Source organism: Adiantum capillus-veneris, chromosome 20 (genome assembly GCF_014529385.1).
Source record: "Adiantum capillus-veneris isolate H3 chromosome 20, ASM1452938v2, whole genome shotgun sequence".
In the NCBI taxonomy this organism is placed as follows: domain Eukaryota; kingdom Viridiplantae; phylum Streptophyta; class Polypodiopsida; order Polypodiales; family Pteridaceae; genus Adiantum; species Adiantum capillus-veneris.
Genome location: NC_140950.1, coordinates 10640349 through 10660535, shown reverse-complemented (window position 1 = coordinate 10660535; position 20187 = coordinate 10640349). Strand labels below are relative to the sequence as shown.

At 48.0% G+C, this 20187-nt stretch overlaps 1 protein-coding gene across 5 annotated transcripts in view; it reads left to right on the top strand.

Moving 5' to 3' along the window:
- The window catches only part of LOC147432085 (putative ion channel POLLUX-like 2), a 173557-nt gene extending 153789 nt beyond the window's left edge, over positions 1-19768 (top strand). For 4 of the 5 annotated variants that reach the window (XM_086492093.1, XM_086492090.1, XM_086492091.1 and 1 more), the window contains 10 exons: positions 17404-17541; positions 17616-17729; positions 17942-18034; positions 18351-18510; positions 18593-18669; positions 18750-18797; positions 18982-19051; positions 19129-19202; positions 19347-19457; positions 19544-19768. In XM_086492093.1, coding sequence (XP_086348219.1) covers positions 17404-17541; positions 17616-17729; positions 17942-18034; positions 18351-18510; positions 18593-18669; positions 18750-18797; positions 18982-19051; positions 19129-19202; positions 19347-19457; positions 19544-19630 — 972 coding nt within the window. In that variant the 3' untranslated portion in view covers positions 19631-19768. The remainder of the gene's footprint in view (positions 1-17403; positions 17542-17615; positions 17730-17941; positions 18035-18350; positions 18511-18592; positions 18670-18749; positions 18798-18981; positions 19052-19128; positions 19203-19346; positions 19458-19543) is intronic. The other variant, XM_086492092.1, reaches the window with a different exon arrangement.
- The last annotated feature ends 419 nt before the right edge of the window (positions 19769-20187 follow it).

Sequence of the window (20187 nt, the reverse complement as noted above, 5' to 3'; positions counted from 1 at the left end):
CGACCAAGCATGAGGAAGCAGAATGATAAACCCGATCCTTTAGAGGATGCAGTTCAAAAATGCAAAGAAGAAATGACAGAAACTATTAACAAGATCAACCGCAACCTGCTAGCCACAATAAAAATGCTCGAAGATCGTGTGTTTGCCCAAGAAAGCAAGATCACTGCAATGGGAGATCGTGTGACGGCCCAAGATGAAGAGATTGCGTCACTCAAGAAGGCGCTCGCAGAGGCACAATCACGAAACACACTTGAAGAGGGAGAACTGCAACCCTCAGTAATAGAAGAACGAAACTCAATCAAAGAGCAAGTGCGAGCCATCAAAGAGGGGGAAGAGGAGCACATAGAGATGACGACTTCCTGGGTGGACGTTATTACAAAGACTCAGCAGAAGGCAGATGAAGCCCAGAAATGGATTGAGCTGGCCAAGAAAGGGAAAAGCAAGGAAACAACGTCGATACCCACCATTATCAACTTGACCCTAGAAGAGGAGCAAAGACGATGTGTGCGCTCTTTACATGTGAGAATTTGCGGTCTTAAAGACAAAGATAATGTAGACGAAGAGGTAAAAGAACTCATGGCTTTGATGGGGGTTCATGAGCCGATGCACTCAAGAGCTTGGAGAGTGGGCAACAAGAAAAATGGGAGCAATGGGGAAACCTCGAAAGAAAGGGCACTCATCCTCCGTTTTCCCTCCATGGAAGCAAAGAAAGACTTTTTGAAGAAAAGACCAACTCTTAAAAAGTCGGTTATCTTTCTCGGGGATGACATTACCCTCTCACGGATCGCTCATATGCAGGAGGTAATGCCAGAGATTAGAGCGGCAAGGGAAAAAGACAAGATTGCCTTTTACCGAGATGGAAGAGTGGTGATATTGGAGCGACGCTCCACATGACGGTGTGAGGCCTATGGGACTGCACTCAAAGTTGCTACCTGGAATTGTAATGGATCTATGCGTCTTGATGTAGGTGCTTTTGTTTCCGGGAGAGACATCGTCTTCTACTCTGAGACGCATCAGGCCCCTGGGCAGTCTATGCCTCACATTAGTGGATACAGATGGGAGCCAGCCTATAGACAGGAGACACGATCGGAGCACAGAGGGCGGGGCTCGGGAGGAGTGGCATTGTTATTCAGGGAGGAGCTGCAGCCATTGATACATATAGCTCGCAGGGATGAGCAAGCTAGGTACATGTGGGTGAGATTAAGAGCAGAGACAGGCAGATATCTTTACATTGCTATTTGCTACTTTCCCCCGAGTATGTCAGTATATGCACCACCTAAAGGACAATCCCCCTTTTCTATCTTGGATGATGACATATGGGAGTTCTCTAGAGATGGTGACATTATCATTCTAGGGGACTTCAATGCTAGGACTGCCCATCATCAAACAGTGTTTTATGATACCTCAGAGGAGATGCTGAGATAGTTGGATGGGGTGGAGACAGGACTATGTAGACGATCGCAGGATGGGGAGTATACTGAATATGGACCTCACTTGATAGACATGGGGACTGCACATGGATTGGCCATCTTGAATGGCCTACAGAGATTTCTTGTTGCGGCAGGTTTCACATGCTTTCCACACAGACACGGAGCCAGCACAGTGGATTATGTCATGGCACAGCCGAGCCTCATCTCTAGTATCCAGGATCTCACTGTTGGGCCCAAACCTGTTGGGGTGGCAGTGGATCATGCTCTTGTGTCGTTGACCATCTCTTTCCAGTTCAGTGTAGCACACAGGCCACAGGCAGCTGCCTCTACTCGCTACACCTTCACGCGGGAGATGGACTCTGTATACATTGATGGATATACAGACGCTTGTGCACTGAGGAGCCAGGACGACCTCTGGAGGAGCTTCCTACTATACTAACACAGACTTTACATGATGAAGCAGCAGAGGCATACCCACACACTCAGCCTGAGCAGAGACGCCATTCTGGGAGCATGCCTCAGAACAGCTGGTATGATGCGGAATGCCGCGAGACTAGAGCTAGACTTCAGAGGGAGGCAGTCACAGATTGACTTCCGACGCCTAGTGTGGCGGAAGAAAAGGGCATTTTTGGCTCGACTAGAGCAGGATCTTTACCAACTATTCTTGAGTCAGGACTCACGTGAGGCGTGGCGGCTCTTTCATGAGCAATCCCCCCCACCTCCCATTACATCTACAGAGACTTGGGGCCAGTATGCATCATCTTTGTAAACAGTTTCTGGACAGCCGCCCCTCCCCGACTCCCCCAATCCATGCCCACACACATGTGCTTTTTTCACCGTTGAGATGGTGAGGAAGGCCATTGACAGGATGAGAACTGGGAGAGCATATGATCATGATGGCTTAGTGGCTGAGCATTTCATGCATGCCAGAGATCTACTAGCAGAGCTTCTAGCAGTTATGTTTAACCGTGCCATGTGTGAGGGCTTACCTGATACTTGGAGCCTTTCTACGATTGTACCCATCTTCAAGTTAGGAGACCCTATGGAGCCTGGGAATTATCGCACTATCATGATTGGACACACATTGGCACGATTGTACGCATCCATTCTTGAGCAGCAGCTGAGTAGATGGGCAGAGAGGGAAGGGATACGTGCAGCTGGGCAGGCAGGTTTTAGGAGAGGCTTTTCTACTCTTGACCATATCTTGACACTGAGAGCCATCATGGAGGAGGGCAGAGCACATGGGAGACGGATCTATTGTAGCTTTGTGGACTTCCGCAAAGCATTTGACACAGTACCCAGGGCTAGATTGATGAGCAGATTACAGGAGATGGGAGTACCCACAGAGCTCATTTGGGGGATCATGGCATTGTACAGGTCAGTAGTGGGGCATGTACGCACCCCAGAGGGTTTGTCCGCACCGGTTCACTCCACTATTGATGTGAAGCAAGGCTGCCCGCTCTCTCCTACTCTATTTGGTATGTATGTGGATGAGGTTGCTGACTACATTGAGAGAGATGGTGATAGAGGTGCACAGCTGGCAGGGACATGGATTACACTATTGCTCTATGTTGATGATATTGTGTTGATACTCTCCAGAGGGGATGCAACGTCACTTGGATGCTCTACATAGATTTGCCCACGAAAGTGGTTTGTCTGTCAACCTTGGTAAAACCAAGGTCCTGGTATTTAATACCACCCCACAGTGGATCAGGAGGTCAGCGCCCGCATTCACATACGGCCAGGAGACGGTGGAGTACACAGATGCTTACACTTACCTTGGAGTGGTTTTTAGTGGACCAGCATTTTCACTGAGGAGAGCAGCAAAGACTAGATTGACCAGAGCCCATGCAGCATTGGGCAGATTAGAGAGGATGTGTTCACAGGTTTAGTTTCAGGAGCCTCGGACGAAGCTCTGGCTATTTGACACTTTAGTGGCGTCTGCATTGCTCTATGGCGCTGAGAGATGGGGGCCTTCATTGGATCATCACGGGAGGACATGTCGCACTGATGGTTGGGGGGACATGGAGAAGCCTTTGGTCTCTATGATCTCACGGCTCATTAGAGCCAAGGCTTCAGTACCACATGCCATTATCGGAGCAGAGCTTGCTGCCCCCCCACTAGTAGTCGAGGCGCTTACCAGATCTGTCTCCTTCATACACCGCATGTGGGAGCTTCCCAGAGACATATATGCCCGCCTTGCACTTGAGTCCTCTCGATAGTTAGCCATGCAGGGAGATACAGCATGCTGGTATGGTGAAATGACATCATGGTTTCAGGCGCATGGGCTCAGCATAGACAGATTTCCCCCCTTCCAGTACTCATTAGAGGCACCCTCTCTGACTCTTACACAATCCGAGATCACCAGGCTCATCTGACAGGACCTGGCTCAGCTAGACATGAGGAAGACATGGATACAACCAGCGCAGGAGCTGGGCACGAAGATGGCTTTCTACAGAGAGCATCTTCTCCAACTTACAGAGGACGGTTTTGTGACGAGGCCCAGATACATGGACACTCACTTGTCTCATGGGATATGATGTGCTATTGGCCAGATACGCACATCTTCACACCAGCTGCGGATCGAGACTGGGAGATACAGTGGAGTACCAGCAGAGGCCAGGACATGCCCATGCCACTGCCACGTCTACTACGAGATACGAGGCCGCTTCCACTGCTTGTTCAGAGAGGGCTTTGGACCACTCTCCAGAGTCATGCAATACGAGGATCAGAGATGCTTGGGTTTGTTTCTACTCAAGCTACGCCGACACAGAGAGAGCTTGATGAGAGGAGAGGCTAGCCAGTCTCAGAGACACATCACAGACTTCTTTAGAGCAGACACTGGACACCCGGAGGAGCCACTACCACAGCAGAGCCCGTCGCCTCACACCAAAGGCACACTGATCGACCGGGCGACCGAGTTGGGGAGATCCAGACGCCCACGACTGCAGAGGACTACACAGTATCGACAAAGGCTGCATCAGAGGCTTCGGATCACTTTGGCCCGACATGCACGACGCCCAGTCAGATTACTGACCATGGAGGAGATTGATGAGATCCGCCAACGACCGATGCTGGATCTCTTGTGATTTACCTACCCCAGCTAGTTGCTCTGCCCCGTTCACACCTAGCAGTCCAGGGTTCCATAGTATATTTGTTTTGTCATTTTGTCATTTTGTTACTCTGACTTTGTATCAGATCCACCACATTGTAACTTTCTGGTCTCATAGGTCACTTTGGCCTTTTGAAGACTTTAATATAACATTTCATTTCTCTCTCTCTCTCTCTCTCTCTCTCTCTCTCTCTCTCTCTCTCTCTCTCTGCACGTCCCAAGATAGCTCCCGTGTCATGTGAGTAGGCTGGCATACCGTGACTCGCAAGACGAGCAGTGCTGATTGTGCAAGTCAAGGTATGCATTCTCCCCCCACCCCCCCTCTCTCTTTGAAGTTCCTCTTGAAATCGCAATGAGGTCAGGAAGCATTCATGGGAGCTTCACCGGTAGTAGTTGGATGATGAGCAACCAGAAGACAGACCTCATTTTAGGATCGTACTTCAACAACCCATCCCACTCAAGAAGTAGAGACCGTCATCATCATCATTCAAGAAGCCTCAGACATTCGTCTTACCCCAAATCCAGCAGCTCTTTCTGCTCTCCTGTCGCGTTTGACGGAACCTGTTTATATAGATGATGGTGCATATGCAGATGATGAGAGACACAGCGTGCATTCAATCCGTCTCCGAAATGCTTCTATTGCCGCATTTGGCCGGTCGAGCACGCACTCTCATTAGTCTTTCTCATATTTTCTCAACCTATGGTGGCATTGTCAAGCATTTCACAAGCAGCAGGTGGATGGAAAATGGAGATGGCTTGGAACCCAGATAAAGGCCAAGTACTGCCTCCCATTTTCAACCGCATTTACACTCTCTATTGCTCAAAGTTGTAAGGCATCTACTGGTGCTACCTTACACTCTCCATTTTTGCATACCTTTTGCACTATATTGCCACCCAATGTTGTTAGTTGCTCTCCCTCCTTTACATCCAAGCCTCTCTCACCTCTTTTTCTTCTGTTCTTTAATAAGAGAATCTCCCCTCCTAATCTCTGTCATTATCTTTCAAAGAAAGAAGGAGGCTCTACCCCGGGTGCAAAATTTACAGAAGGAGATTTTGAGATTGTTGATGAGCGCCTAGCCAAAGATGAATGGCCATGCATCATTGATAATGAATTTGGGGGCATGTGGGTTGCCTTCAGATTAAAAGAAAAGCTCCATCAACGAGCTACATCTTATGTGCTTTGTGTCCCTTGTGGCTGCCCTTTTGGAGAGGGCAATCTTACATCCAAAGAGGATTGCCCTACTTCATTTATGACGCACGGTCCCCTGGTCATCGCTTCTTTTTATAGCTATGGTGCACAATCAAAATAGTGGCATCTTTAGTTTTCCAATGAACTTGATCATTCAACTGTCTCAAAGTCATGGTATGATGTGTTAGCGGTAGATGGGGATGTTGATGAAAATGGAGTACATTGCGATCTTAGTGGGAGAGGTTGCACTGCGAGAGCTCTCGGCGGTGAATTGGGTGCTCAGGAAGAGCGTCAACTTGCCCTGCGAACCCTAGGTCGGCCTCTTGATCCTGTCGGAATCTTCTACCTGAAGAGGCGGACTATAGTCGTGACTATTATGGAGTCTGATGTAGAGAGAAAAAGAGTCAGAGAGCAAATAATGGCATTTAGACACTTAGAGAGCGAACATAGATAGAGAGCGATAATTACATATTACAGAGACTTCCACTTACCTTATAATTGCAGGTATATATGTGTAGCAGGGCTACAGTGTCACTTCACAGGACATACAGTTGGACAGTGGGTTACACTGAGACTGGTTCACACGGTTACACTGAGACTGGTTCACACTGGACGGACCCTCTGGACGGACGTCTGGTCTGGGAGTGACACGTGGGAGGGTACCTACCGACAACCGACGGTGGCCTAGTCGACCTCGTGGCCAGGTCACCAGATGGCTGACATTTATGAGCCGTTGGTGGCTCTTTACGGTGGTACATATGAGTAGTTGTTTGGGGCAGTTCTATTATCTTGTACGTTGTCGTCTAGAGAGTCTCTTACACAGAGCACTGCTTCACCATCCCTGCACATCTGAGCCCCGACACCCCTCTTGTACCTGTGAGTTCTGGGCTGGAGCTGAGTGTGCTGCCACGCCAGAGTCTGTACATGGTTCTTTGAGCTAGTCGAGTCTACATGTTCTGGTTCACTGTTGTATCTGTGTTGTTATCCATTGTTTCTGTGTTTCATTCTGTTTGAGAGAGTTTCCATTTGTTTGAGTGAGATTGTCACGCACATTGCATTGAGGGACACCCACACTATAGAGAGCACGACACATTATCCACGCTACAGGTGCTCTCATTTTGGCGATCACGGTGGGACCTCAACTGAAGTCTCACGCTGTTGAGTAGCTGGGTTCTTCGCTTCGCTTGTGCAGCCTGTTGGTCTGGTCCAGTTTCACCCTTGACAGCTTAATCTAGCTGGTCTAGTCTCTCGCCTTGTTGGTCTGGTCCTCTCTCACCGTGGGCCACCCAGTGCTCGTCCTGGTCTAGTCCTTCTCGTCCCTGGTCTAGTCCTTCCTCGTCCTGGTCCAGGCCAGGTGGTCTAGTCACTTGCCCTGGTCTAGTAGAGTCTAGACCAATGTTCAGCCAAGTGAAGGTTGTCTTGCCCAAGTGAAGGTATTCTTGCCCAAAGCTTGGTGGGGTTGGCGGTTAGTGCATGACACATACAAGGAGGTCTTTGGAGCGTCAAAGTGCACTATTGAGTCCTCTGAAGTACTACAACAAACGGCGTCAACCCTTGGTGCCTAGTAGAAGCATATTAACCCCATCACCCATACCTACTCATACGGCTACCTCCATTCCTTCGACCGGTTCTACAGCCTCCACGTCACCTTCTCCGGTAAGGCTCTCCCCCATTTTGTTACAGCAAGCTAGTGAGCAACAGACCCAGGAGCAAGAGGCCATGGAGGAGCTCACAAGTGTTCTGGCAAAGGTGAACATCAAGTTCCCTACCTTTAAAGGTCTCTCCGCAGAAGATGCAGACGACCATGCTCGGAGGTTTGTCTCTCTTTGCAGAGGTTGTGGCCTCAACAGAGAAGACGCATACCTGGTGCTCTTCCCGTCCACCTTGGATGGTCTTGCAGATAAATGGTACAGTCAGTTTGCTGAAAACCACTTTACTACTTGGACCATGTTAGGACAGCAGTTCTGTGAAGCTTTCCGACCAGGGGATTATCAAGAGAAGATTCTAGATGAGTTGGCCAACCTGTTGCTCCAGCCCAAGGAGACATTTGCAGAGCTCATGACCAGAACAAAGTCCCTGGTCGCCAAGCTGACTCAGCAACCAGGGGAATTCATGGTGAAGAAGTGGCTAGAGAAGGCTCTGCCTAAGACTTCTCAACCAAAGCTCAGAGAAAGTCTCCGTCTTGAAGCCAGTCTCGAGGACTTTGTCACTACTGCTACTAGAATAGAGGGAGCAAGAAGGCAATTCACTGACTCTCCTCAGTTAGATACTGCCCCTGTACTCATGGACAGTCCATCAGACCCCTTGACTTCTTTAAGAAGGGAACTGGAAGCCCTAAAGTTACAGCGGTCCCTTCACGAAGAGAGATCCTTTTCTCTCAGACAAGAGAAGCCTCCACATCAAGAGGCTTATGATCAACTTAAAAGGGAGTTAGAAGAGCTCAGGTCTCAGCAGGAGACTAAGGTTATGGTATGGTGTAGTTCATGCCGCTCTCCAGGACACCCTCCATAGGACTGTCCCCTTTGCTCTTATTGCCACTTCTGCGAAAAATCGGGTCATGAAGATAAGGATTGCTACTATATAAAGGGATTGCACAAAATACAGCAAAGTCTTGGTCCTACTCTCCAACAGGGGTTAGCACCAGCATCCAACATGGTTTCCCACTACAACCATCCCAACTACATGCCACCTTTGCTCAATACCCCTGCTGTCCAAGGTATGTCAAGTACTTTCTCGACTCAAAGTTTTTATAATGCTAATGCCACCTCAACCCCTCAGAGCTTCTACACTTCAGCCTCCAACTCCATGCAGCAACCACCTCGTCCCCCGTTTCGTCCTTCCAATCGGCCCATACTCTGCTACAGATGCGGAGAATATGGGCATTATCAGAGCAAGTGTCCTTTACCTGAGGGGTCCCCTCCTTGTCGTCATTGCCCTGATTCAAAAGATCACTACAGTAAGGATTGTCCCACGCAAAGGGCATCCACGTCTTCAAGCTCGACTTAGAACCAGCAAGAATTCACCTTCCCGAAGATAAACTTGATTACTGTGAACACCGTGCCTCAACCATCACCTGCTACTCATGTGGTTAAGCCACTGCAAGTGGAGGAGCCTGCTAGTGTCCTTACTCGGGCACAAAGAGCAGCTCTTGGTCTCAGTCTGCCCACAGGTCCACCTCGCCAGTCCCCACTTCCTCAATCTGGTCTATTTGACCCAAAGGACGAGTCCTTCAAAATTGCTCAGAGCAAACCAACTTCCCTGTTATCTGACATCGATGGAGCCTTCTTGGAAGCAGTGGCTGACTTGGAACAGATTAAGGCCCCAAAGGGAGCCCAGTTCGAAGGCGCCAAGCCCACAGCAGAAGCCATCTTGAAAAATACTTTTCAACAGGTGTCACTATACGATATGCTAAGGCTCGACGCCACACTTAGAAGTGACACCCTGTCAGTCATTCAGTCTCTGTACCCAGGGGCTGGGCCTAGTGGTGGGCACCTCCCTGTACAGCACTCAGAGTCTTATTTGATTTCCTATCCATCTGCTCCCCTCACCGATTATAAAAGTCCTCGTCTCACTGTATCTATTCTTGGGCACCAGCTATCCGGCGTCATCGTTGATGGTGGATCTGGAATCAATTTGATGTCCGAATTCACTATGATGGCCTTAGGTCTAAAACCTACCCGACCTGCTCCTTTCTGAAGGGGATCGGAGAGCACCACAGACGGAGAGTGAGAGAGAGAGAAGGAGACACACATACATGTGGGTGGGGAGACTCCAAGAGTGAGCAGTCCCCTATACACTTATGCTATGTATAAGGTATACAAGTCAGTGGACGCCCAGACTCTGGGCGGCCGGGCAAGGCACAGACGCCTATACCCCAACAACCTCCCACTTAAAGGCGACTATGCCTTTAAGCAAGATAACCTAGTCTAAAGACTACAAAAGGCGAGAGAAAACCGCTCTCAACCGATGCCCACTGGCTGGCTGTGATCGTGTGCATCCGGCTGTCCTGCTCCCGTGTAAGTCCATACACCACCAGACGTACCGCACACGTACTGCAAGTATGTACGCAATACCTGCATATCTCCCTCGTGCACTATGCCATCATCAGTCAACAAACGACTGACAACCCCAACTGCAAATGCTCCCACTGTAGCTGCGATATCCAGTCTCAAGATCAACATCTCATACATGAGACCACCGAATGCCGATGCAATGCTAGCGGGCCCTGCTAGCTCTACGGAGCATGCACCCACATATATATCCCTGGCAATAGGCATCTCTGACTGACAAGGCGTGTCAGCCACATGCATCTCCTGACTGTCCACAAAAGACGCATCAACCTGTCGTGCAACCTCAGAGCAAACCAGCTGCTCTAGGTGTCTGCTGGAAGACATATCCTGCACAACTATATCCCCATGCTCACTGTCGAGCATAGAAAGGAATGATTGCATAATCGCTGACGTCTCAGCCTCCTCTGCAATCATCCACTGCAAACATGACCACTCAATCTGCTGTGAGTCACTAGAGCTCTCATGCTCTAACTCCGTATGCATAGACTCTTGCACAACGTCCTCCTGTCGTGACTCACTAGAGCAAGACCGCTCTACTTGTCTATCCTGCATAGAAGTATCTCGCACAACTGACTCTTTGCTTTGCTCAATCACTAGCAAAGCATGCATGTCTGACTCTGTCACCTCTCTGTGTGACTGCTCAAGTCGTGCCCCAACTGTGTGCACAACGAGCTCACTACTCTGCACTCCATGCAAAGCATCCTGCAACCCACAAGCAAAAGAGACTCGCCTGCTCTCTCGCTGTCTACCTGGCTGCATGATCACAGAGACAACACCGTCTCTCGCGTGATCCACATGCAATGGGTAACCTGTACCACTCCTGACACCTCTCGCAATCACTAGCGAACCCAAATGCATCACAAAATCTTGCTCTCGTAGCGAAATCTGACATCCACTATCCCGTAACTGTCTGACTGAGATCAAATCCCGTCTCAGATCTGGCACATAACGCACATGACGCAGGGTAAATCTCATACCACTGGGCAAGGACAAACATACGTCTCCTGCACCCTCAATGTCATACACAACACCATCAGCCATGTGCACACAACCAAGTCTCCCACTAGAAAACGTGCTAAACCACTCACGATGCGACGTGACATGGAAAGTAGCATCTGAATCTAGTAACCAATATGAAGACAATGTGCAATCCGATATGCAATCCGTAGACATAAGATCGTCTGAAGACAAGCTAGATGTAAATGTGACATCGCCGTCACAAGCATAATCAGTAACCACCGTACTGATCTCACTAGCATCTGTCATGCCTAAATCTGCATCACGCATCTGTCGCCTCCGTTGTCTCAAACGCCTGAAACATCGACGCTTAATGTGCCCTCTATGTCCACAATGCCAACATGTCAAGTCTCTATGCCGTCGAGACTTGCGTGTGGGACCAATCTCTCCCATGGACATAGAAGTGGGACTAGACTCCCCTGCAGACATGGATGTCACGTACATAGCATGTAAACTCTGCCATAAAGCATGAGTTGTAGTCTCCCTCGAGACTTGCCCAGTCAACAGACTCAACGAGATGCAAACGAATCGTAGACATTGCTAACTCATCAAGATCCTGCCAATCATCATCGCGCATAGACTTGGGCTTCGCCGATAAACCACGCAAGGGTTTATCCTGCCCCAAATCCGCCAATGCAACAAGCATATGCTCCTTCCAAGCAACAAAATCTGCACCATCAAAGTGTGTCAGACCATAACGCTGGAAGTCAAATGAAAAATCAGCCATAATGCTCGCAAAAGAGCAACCAACAATGAGTAGCAAATGTCAACCAAATCAGCCCTAAACTGGCTCGAATCGCATCAACAAAAGTCTGCAAATATGGCTGTAAGATATGGCTGCAAATCAGCCCCAAAACAGCCCCAAAATTCAGCTCTTAAACAACTGCATAAACAAGTCACAAACGTGTCCTAGATCAGCCTACAACTGAGCCATACATGGACACCTGCAAAGAGGAAACAATGGCTGAAAATTCAGCGCCCAAATAAGCCCTCAAACCTGCCTGTAAACTTGTAAACCTGTAGCTGAAACCTGCTGAAAAATCTCAAGCCATTAGTGCTCGAATCCGGCTACCTAGCTCGTAGCCACACAAGCATACATCACAATACTCACTCCTGTGAGTGTGCCAAGATAACTGTACGCCTGTCAAACCCGTGAGCTAATCACCAAGCCCACACTGTGCGGTATCGATGCATACACATGCACAAATCTCCCACCTGCAGAGAACACCGCACGCAAATGCTGAGTGCAACCCGCAATCTCTACCTAGATCGCATAAATGATGCGCATAAAACTCCTAGGAAAATTTCGCCAGAGTTTCGTCAGTAAAACGGCCACAAAACCAGTAACCAAACTGACTGCACGCTCAAAACCATGAGCAACCAAAGCGCATCAAACCACACTCCAAATGCATGCACCAATCTCCACACTTTGCATACATCATTGCGAACACCTGCAAATCTAGTACACAAATATCTGTTCTACCTGTGACCGCCAAAAAACATGCTCAAGGCATACATTGTCGAGCTCAAAATGCAATCACATTAGTCTCCCTGAGCATCAAACCACATAAGGCATACATCGTATCCTCCCACCTGTGAGGAAACTTGCAGCAAATATCACTCTCACATCTGAGAGCAAACCATGTGTGGAATCCTCGACACACAATAAACAATTGCTGCTGCAGAAAATTCAGCGTTCAGAATTTTAAAATTCTGATATGACGAGCGCGTCCGGAGCGTGCCAAAACCCCAAGGTAGACTCCTAGATCACATGTATCCGAGTCCGGGTGTGAAAGCTATGCCAAAAACCTCCGTTTCGACCCAAAAACGCAGCATAAACTGCCAAAAGAGGGCTGAAAAATGCAGCTCCTCAACCGTAGCTCTAATGAGGTTTCTGATGGCTCGAATGGCTTCGAAAGGGGGGTAAAACGCCAGGACGCCCGGTGGAAACGCCCTCGAAAAGCTGAATTTGCCGATGCCGAAGTCGAAACCCTGTTTGCACTCTTGAAAGTGCGCGTGCGCGCGGACGCGATTTCGGGAATGAAACTGGCTCTCCGCTGTCATGGTGGCTGTTCACACACGCGCTCCCTCCACACCTACACTCTGATATCAATTGAAGGGGATCGGGGAGCACCACAGACGGAGAGTGAGAGAGAGAGAGAGAAGGAGATACACATACATGTGGGTGGGGAGACTCCAAGAGTGAGCAGCGCCCTATACACTTATGCTATGTATAAGGTATACAAGTCAGTGGGTGCCCAGACTCTGGGCGGCCGGGCAAGGCACAAACGCCTATACCCCAACACTTTCACTGTTACATTGGCCGATCAGAGAACAGTCTACCCAGTGGGCATAGTCGACAAGGTGCCTCTGAAGGTACAAGATTTCACTTTCAACTTGGATTTTGTGGTAGTTAATCTTCCCCAGGTAGAGGGAGGTTATCCCTTGCTGATTGGTAGGCCATGGTTGCGACATACAAAAGCACTTCACGACTGGGGAAACGACGCCATGTGGATACATAATTCTAGCTCCTCCATGCAACCCATTCTCTTAGAAGGTGGTATGGATCCCGTGGTGCAGCAAGTTTCTTTGTCAATGGAAACCAAACCTAAACAAGAACAGCCTATTACACCTGAAGGGTAAGATGAAGATCTGCTCGAGTGGTTGGAGGCCACAAAATCTATGCCTTGTTATGGAGTCTCTATTCACTCTTCGCTTGAAAGAACACCCTCTTCAAATGGTTCCACTGTGCCACCTGCGCCTATGAAGAAGCATAGCAGCAGTAAGAAACCTCCTCTACAGGAGTTCACCCCCCCTAAAACATCAACCCTTTTGGTGTCTGCTTCTTTGACCAGAAGAAAGCTCTCCTCTGTGTCTAGCAAACTCCCTTCTCAGAGCCCGTCCTGCAAGATGAATTCCAAGATCTTGATAGCTGTAGTGCTCCTGATAGTTGGGTGCTCTTTGTTTGCCACCATCTACCCTCTGTCCCTCACTCTCCCTCCCCCTCTCCCCCTCGCCCTCGCCCTCGCCCTACTATCCCCCTCGCCTAGTCCCCATCACTACCCTCGCCCTCGCCCTAAGTCCCTCCCCCTCGCCCACTCGCCCCTACCCAACCTTCATTCACCCTACCCTTCCTCTCTCGTCCCTTCCCAATCCACCTCCAATTGGCCCCTACCCAATCCCCCTCGCCCCTACCCTCTCCAATTGGTCCATACCCAATCCCAATCCCCTCGCCCCTACCCTCTCCAATCGGCCCCTACCCAATCCAATCGGTCCCTACCCTCTCGAATTGGTCCCTACCCTCTCCAATCGGCCCCTACCCAATTAAATCGGTCCCTACCCCGTCGAGTTGGTCCCTATCGCCCCTACCCTCTCCAATTTGTCCATACCTAATCCCAATCCCCTCGCCCCTACCCTCTCCAATTGGTCCATACCCAATCCCAATCCCCTCGTCCCTACCCTCTCCAATCGGCCCCTACCCAATCCAATCGGTCCCTACCCTCTCCCATTGGCCCCTACCCAATCCAATTGGCTCCCGCCCCCTTAAGACCTCGCCCCTACCCTCCCCTCACCCCTCGCCCCTACCCACCCCCTTAAGACCTCGCCCCTACCCTCCCCTCACCCCTCGCCTCGCCCCTACCCACCCCCTTAAGACCTCGCCCCTACCCTCCCCTCACCCCTCGCCCCTACCCACCTCCTTAAGTCCTCGCCCCTACCTACCCCCTCTCGCCCCTACCCTCCCCTCCCTTGCCCTCGTCCCTACCCACCCCTTCACCCTCCCCCCTCACCCCTACCCTCCCCCTCACCTCCCCTCGCCCCTACCCACTCCCCCTTCCCCCTCGCCCCTATCTAGCCCTCCCTCCCCACCCTCGCCCCTACCTACCCCCCCTAGCCCCTACCCACCCCCTCCCTTGCCTCCGCCCTAACCAGCCCCCCTTGCCCCTGGTCAGACTGACATCCAGGTCAAAATGCTTGCTGGGAGCTCTATCCAGATGGACAGATGCCCAGTAACAAGACTGTTGGTGGCGGTGATGATGCCTTTGACACCTTCTTCAGTGAGACGAGATGGGAGCGGGAAAGCATGTTCCTCGAGTTGTGTTTGTTGATTTAGAGCCCACTGTGATTGATGAACCAACCTGGTTACTTACCCCAGAATTCACTTCATGCTTTCATCATATGCCCCAGTGATTTCGGCAGCTAAGGCCTATCATGAGCAGTTGTCCGTTGCAGAGATAACCAACACATTTAAGCCATCGTCAATGATGGCAAAATGTGATCCTCGGCATGGTAAATACATGGCATGCTGCACAAAGGGGCAGAGAAATTTTGTGTAATCCTATCACAGCAGCAAGTTTATGAACCTTTTTGGCTATTTCCTTTGGGATTTCAAGCATTCACCTGGTTGCCATCACAATGCCGTTAATGCTTTTCGTTTTTCCATTAAGATGGAGCTTAACCGCATCGCGTTATTACTCGAGCTTCTGATCATCCCTCTTTTCGACAATTTCATCTGCAAGTGCGGACCAGGTCATTTTCTTCTCACTATAGTTATAGAGGATAAAGATGCGTTGGATCCAAACCGAGCATATCTCTTTGCTGAGGAGCCTCAATCTGTTTTGCCGATTGGGATTCTTGGACTATGCAATCATATTGGGTTCTTGCCTATTCAAAGGCTTAAGGCGTTGCAAGCAGGACAGTGTTTTACTGCACTTTTGAGGCATGTAAGGTCATGGTTGGGCCTAGCACCTGCTTCAAGAAATGTACAGATGCAGCACCTAGTGGTTTTCTTTCACAGTTTTTTCAGTATTCCTCTCACCGAGACGGTGAGCGGTCTTGTGGCAGGCAACCTGTAGCAGGGCTACAGTGTCACTTCACAGGACATACAGTTGGACAGTGGGTTACACTGGGATTGGTTCACACTGGACGGACCCTCTGGATGGACGCCTGGTCTGGGAGTGACACGTGGCAAGGTACCTATCGACGACTGACGGTGGCCTAGTGGACCTCGTGGCCAGGTCACCACATGGCTGACATTTTTGAGCCGTTGGTGGCTCTTTACGGTGGTACATATGAGTAGTCTTTTGGGGCAGTTCTATTATCTTGTACGTAGTCGTCTAGAGAGAGTCTTACACAGAGCACTGCTTCACCATCCCTGCACATCTGAGCCTCGACACCCCTCTTGTACCTGTGAGTTCTGGGCTGGAGCTGAGTGTGCTGCCACGCCAGAGTCTGTACATGGTTCTTTGAGCTAGTCGAGTCTACATGTTCTAGTTCACTGTTGTATCTCTGTTGTTATCCATTGTTTCTGTGTTTCATTCTGTTTGAGAGAGTTTCCATTTGTTTGAGTGAGATTGTCACGCACATTGCATTGAGGGACACCCACACTATAGAGAGCACGACACGTTATTCGCGCTACAATATGTAAAAGTTTAAAAAGATGAAAAAGAAGAGTATTAGCCAAATGGGAGGCCACGTGTCCCTACGTTCATGAAAACAAAGGAACTCTGACATTTTTACTCTCACAAAGGGCATTTTTTAATGACAAGAGGCTTCCACAATGTGGTGAGATTTTGCATGCCCTCTGTGCGGTTTCTACCCACCAAAGTTACCAATTTATACTATCTATCTATACTATATATTAAGCGGACAAGGATTCGAGCTTTCCACTTGGCGAAAGAAGACCCATTGCAAAGGGCATAGCTGGTAAATGAGCAATCATCGAGCTGCAGCTTGCCTAACTATCTCTACACGTCTAGCCCCTAAAAGCTTGAATGTCCAGGAAAGCTAGCCCTGACGTATTTTTCTCCCACCACGGCACTGTCTGTATTTCGTTGCAGCTCAAGCAACATTTTGTGTGTTGCCTTCCATGGAATGGAGGTAGATGTCTCTCTCTCTCGCACCCAACATGGAGTGGAATAAATCGGCATTTGACATCGTGTAAACAAGTTATCATTAGATTAATTTAATTTGTGTCATAGTAAGAGCGAGTGAGACCTGCCGATAGGCGGGTCGCGCAAGCTAGTAGTATGAATAAGGATTAAGAAATTTTCACAAAGGAATTCGCCTTAGTGCATTTAAAACAACTCTTCAAGAGTTGCCTTCATCTGTTCATGATATCAACTAGCTCTCTGCTATTAAGTCCAACTGTCCACAGAAGCCACGATCATAAAAGAGGTTAACTATTTTAGCGATGAGGACCGCATCTTGACTAATGTTGTACAATCCCATGGAGTGGGAAACCTGTCTGAAAATGATCTGGAGTTGGAAAATGACTCGTAAAGCTTGGAAATGGCTTGCTTTTTTGTGAAAATCTGACTTTGGAAGCTTAAGACGGGAAAATGAGATTTGAAGCCCAAAACAGAACTTGTTACAATAGAGTCATGCATTGTGAAGAGATCCAAGTGGCTTTCCATGCATTAATTTATCCATGTTTTATGATAAAGTTATACTCTTTCAAATGATGACTGGCCAGACTGCATATGTACAGGATGGATGCTTGTTGGTCTCGCACAAGAAAATGCTTCTCGAACTTAGCATGCGGTGGCTTATGTCTACTGTTATCATTAGCCTTAAAAAGTCCTCTAGGATTTATTTCAGGTGTTGATGATATGTGCAAAGGAAGGCTACAAGAATTCTTCCCAAGTTCTCATCGAATCAAGTAATGTAGAAGGAGAACTTGCTAAGGACACTGTTTCCACTTCTTCAACTGGAAGTGTTTCTAAGGTCTGTAAAGCTATTTAAGGAATAGGAGTCTTGTGAATGTTGGTAACAATTTAAAATGATTGTTGTATGCTTAGGCTGTAGAGTGGTGGGCAGGGCCCAAAGAGCGAATTTTAATTTTAGGGTGGCATCCACGGGTATCTGAAATGATAACAGAGTTCGATGATTATGTTGGCCCTGGAACAGAGCTGGTAAAACTCATGTTTTTTGTCAAACAGACTGCACTTTGTGAGCGTTGAAGCCCAATTTGTGTCACAGATGTCTGCATTCAATGCATGCTTTTATGTAGCTGTGCAGATTTTTGAAGTTGATCAAAGCATATGTCTGATGGCTGTGAACCACAGTTTGTCAGGGAATGTTTTAAAATCTTGTTGCTAATGATATAAGAGGGTGATGATGTTAGATAATTCTGGCTGAAACACCGAAGGAAGAAAGGGAGCACATTTTGAGTCGGAAGATCCACAAGCCACTCCAGAATGTTGAAGTCAATCACCAGGTTCATTCTTACAGTTATCATGCTCCTTTAAGCAGACCTGTAGAACTTGTTAAGAAAAACAGTTACTTTACTGCATGGTGCTTTCCACATTGTACCTGTTCAACCATTCTTTAATGTTCACAAAGTATTGCAGATAATGATAGGGCCTTAATGGTAAGAAAACCGTCACTTTGAAATCACTTTGGAAACGCAAGGGAGGAGTTAAGCTTTCCTTATGTTACAGCCACTCTAAACCATCATACTTAATTCTAGTCTGTTCTGCAGCATTGAAAACTTGAGCTTAGTTTTGATTTAGGAATGTGGACTGAAACTATAGGTCGGAAACCCTATGAGTAGGACAGACGTGGAGGCAGCAATAATGCACCCCCTGCCAAAATCGAAGTCAGGATGTTTGGTCAAGAAGCAGAAGATGCCTGATAGCACAAAGATGCCCCTCTCCATTTTAGTAATTGCAGACAGTAAATGGAGAGCAGGAGGTAGCACATTCCTTTTTAACTATAAACATGGTCATGTGTCGAGAAGACCGATCAAATACGGTGAGTTTATTTGTGTATGCAGATATGTCAAGGCCTGATAAGACATCGGTGTTGGCACTGCTTCTTGCTGAGAATGTGTGCAAAAAGTTGGCTCTGGAGGTAAGTATTTATGATGAGTTAACTCATTATTGGTTCATGCACTATAAACAGCAAATTTGTGATAAAGGTTCATGCTGCAGGTTAACAGCCTTGTGGCAGAATTTGTGGATTATAAGCTTGGAAAGCAGGTAGAAAAGCTGGTTGTATAGCAAAGATCACTTAAAATATTTGGTGTAGGATTACATGCTGGAGCAAATCCTGATACTCACAAATACATGAAGCATCCAAGCCAGTGTTTTCTCTATTCACAAAGTGCCATACTTTTCATTCCCAAAACCGAAAAAGATACAAATTTTGGCTTCGTGCTCCCAGGTTATGAATCTTTGTCCTGATCTGAAAGCAATTGGGACTGATGAGATTACCGGACTCGTTACAGCTCAAGGTAATGGAAAATGCAATCACCCAAAAGAAAGCTGATAGAAGTTCTTAATTTCTTCTACATTGAAATGCTGGAAACAGTTGCAGAGCAGAGTGAATTAGGAGATGTATGGACTGAACTGTTGAATTCTTGGGGAGACGAGATTTATGTGAAGGTGTGTTTATCATGTCAAAAAGTTATACGAGTTTAATGCTACATTCTGGTAGCTCTTACTTGTCAGTTAATTTACTTACAATCGCGCTTTATCAGACTTACTCTCTGTCATCTTCTTAATCATAAAAAATTACTGATGATGTAGGATATCAATCGGTACCTAAAAGCAGGTGAGGCTGCAAGTTTTGCCGAGCTTGCAGAGCGAGCTCAATTGCGGAAGGAGATTGCTATCGGATACACCATGGGTGGTCAGACGGTAGGTGCAAACCTTTCTTATTCAAAGATTGAATAAGGCAATCTTTTTCACATGAACTGCACATCGGTTTCATTTTTTTTGCTCAGGTTATCAATCCTCCTTCAAAAGACATTCCTCTACAATTTTCTGAAAAGGATGCACTCATGGTCATATCGGAGTACCAATACACCTGAGAGCTTTCCATAAAGCCCACTTGGAATATGGAGCCAAAATAAAAGGATGAAGCTTCAAGCTTCAGCAGAAATTTGCAGTAAAATTTGTTATGAACAAATTTCTGAAAAGTATGTGTGCATGACTAGTGGGTTCAAATACTCGGGCAGCTCTCTCTCTCTCTCTCTCTCTCTCTCTCTCTCTCTCTCTCATGGAGGAGGTCGATGAGATCTGACAGCGACCGATGAGAGATTTCATCTAAACCCACAAACCCTCCTCCCCCCCTTCCCTCCCCCTTATTTCCTTTCTCCTTAGTGTTTTAGTGTCAGTTCTTTGTAACTTGGTAACTTTGTAACTTTGTAATTTCCGTACTCAGACATTGTATCAGATTCACCAATTGTAACTTTTTGGTCTCATAGGTCATTTTGGCCTTTTGAAGACGTTAATATAACATTTCTCCACACACTCAACCGGGCAAGAGACGACATTCTGGGAGCATGCCCCAGAATAGTTGGTATGATGAAGAGTGCAGAGAGATGAGAGACCAGCTTCAAAGGGATCTTCTTTTAGGAGTCATCAC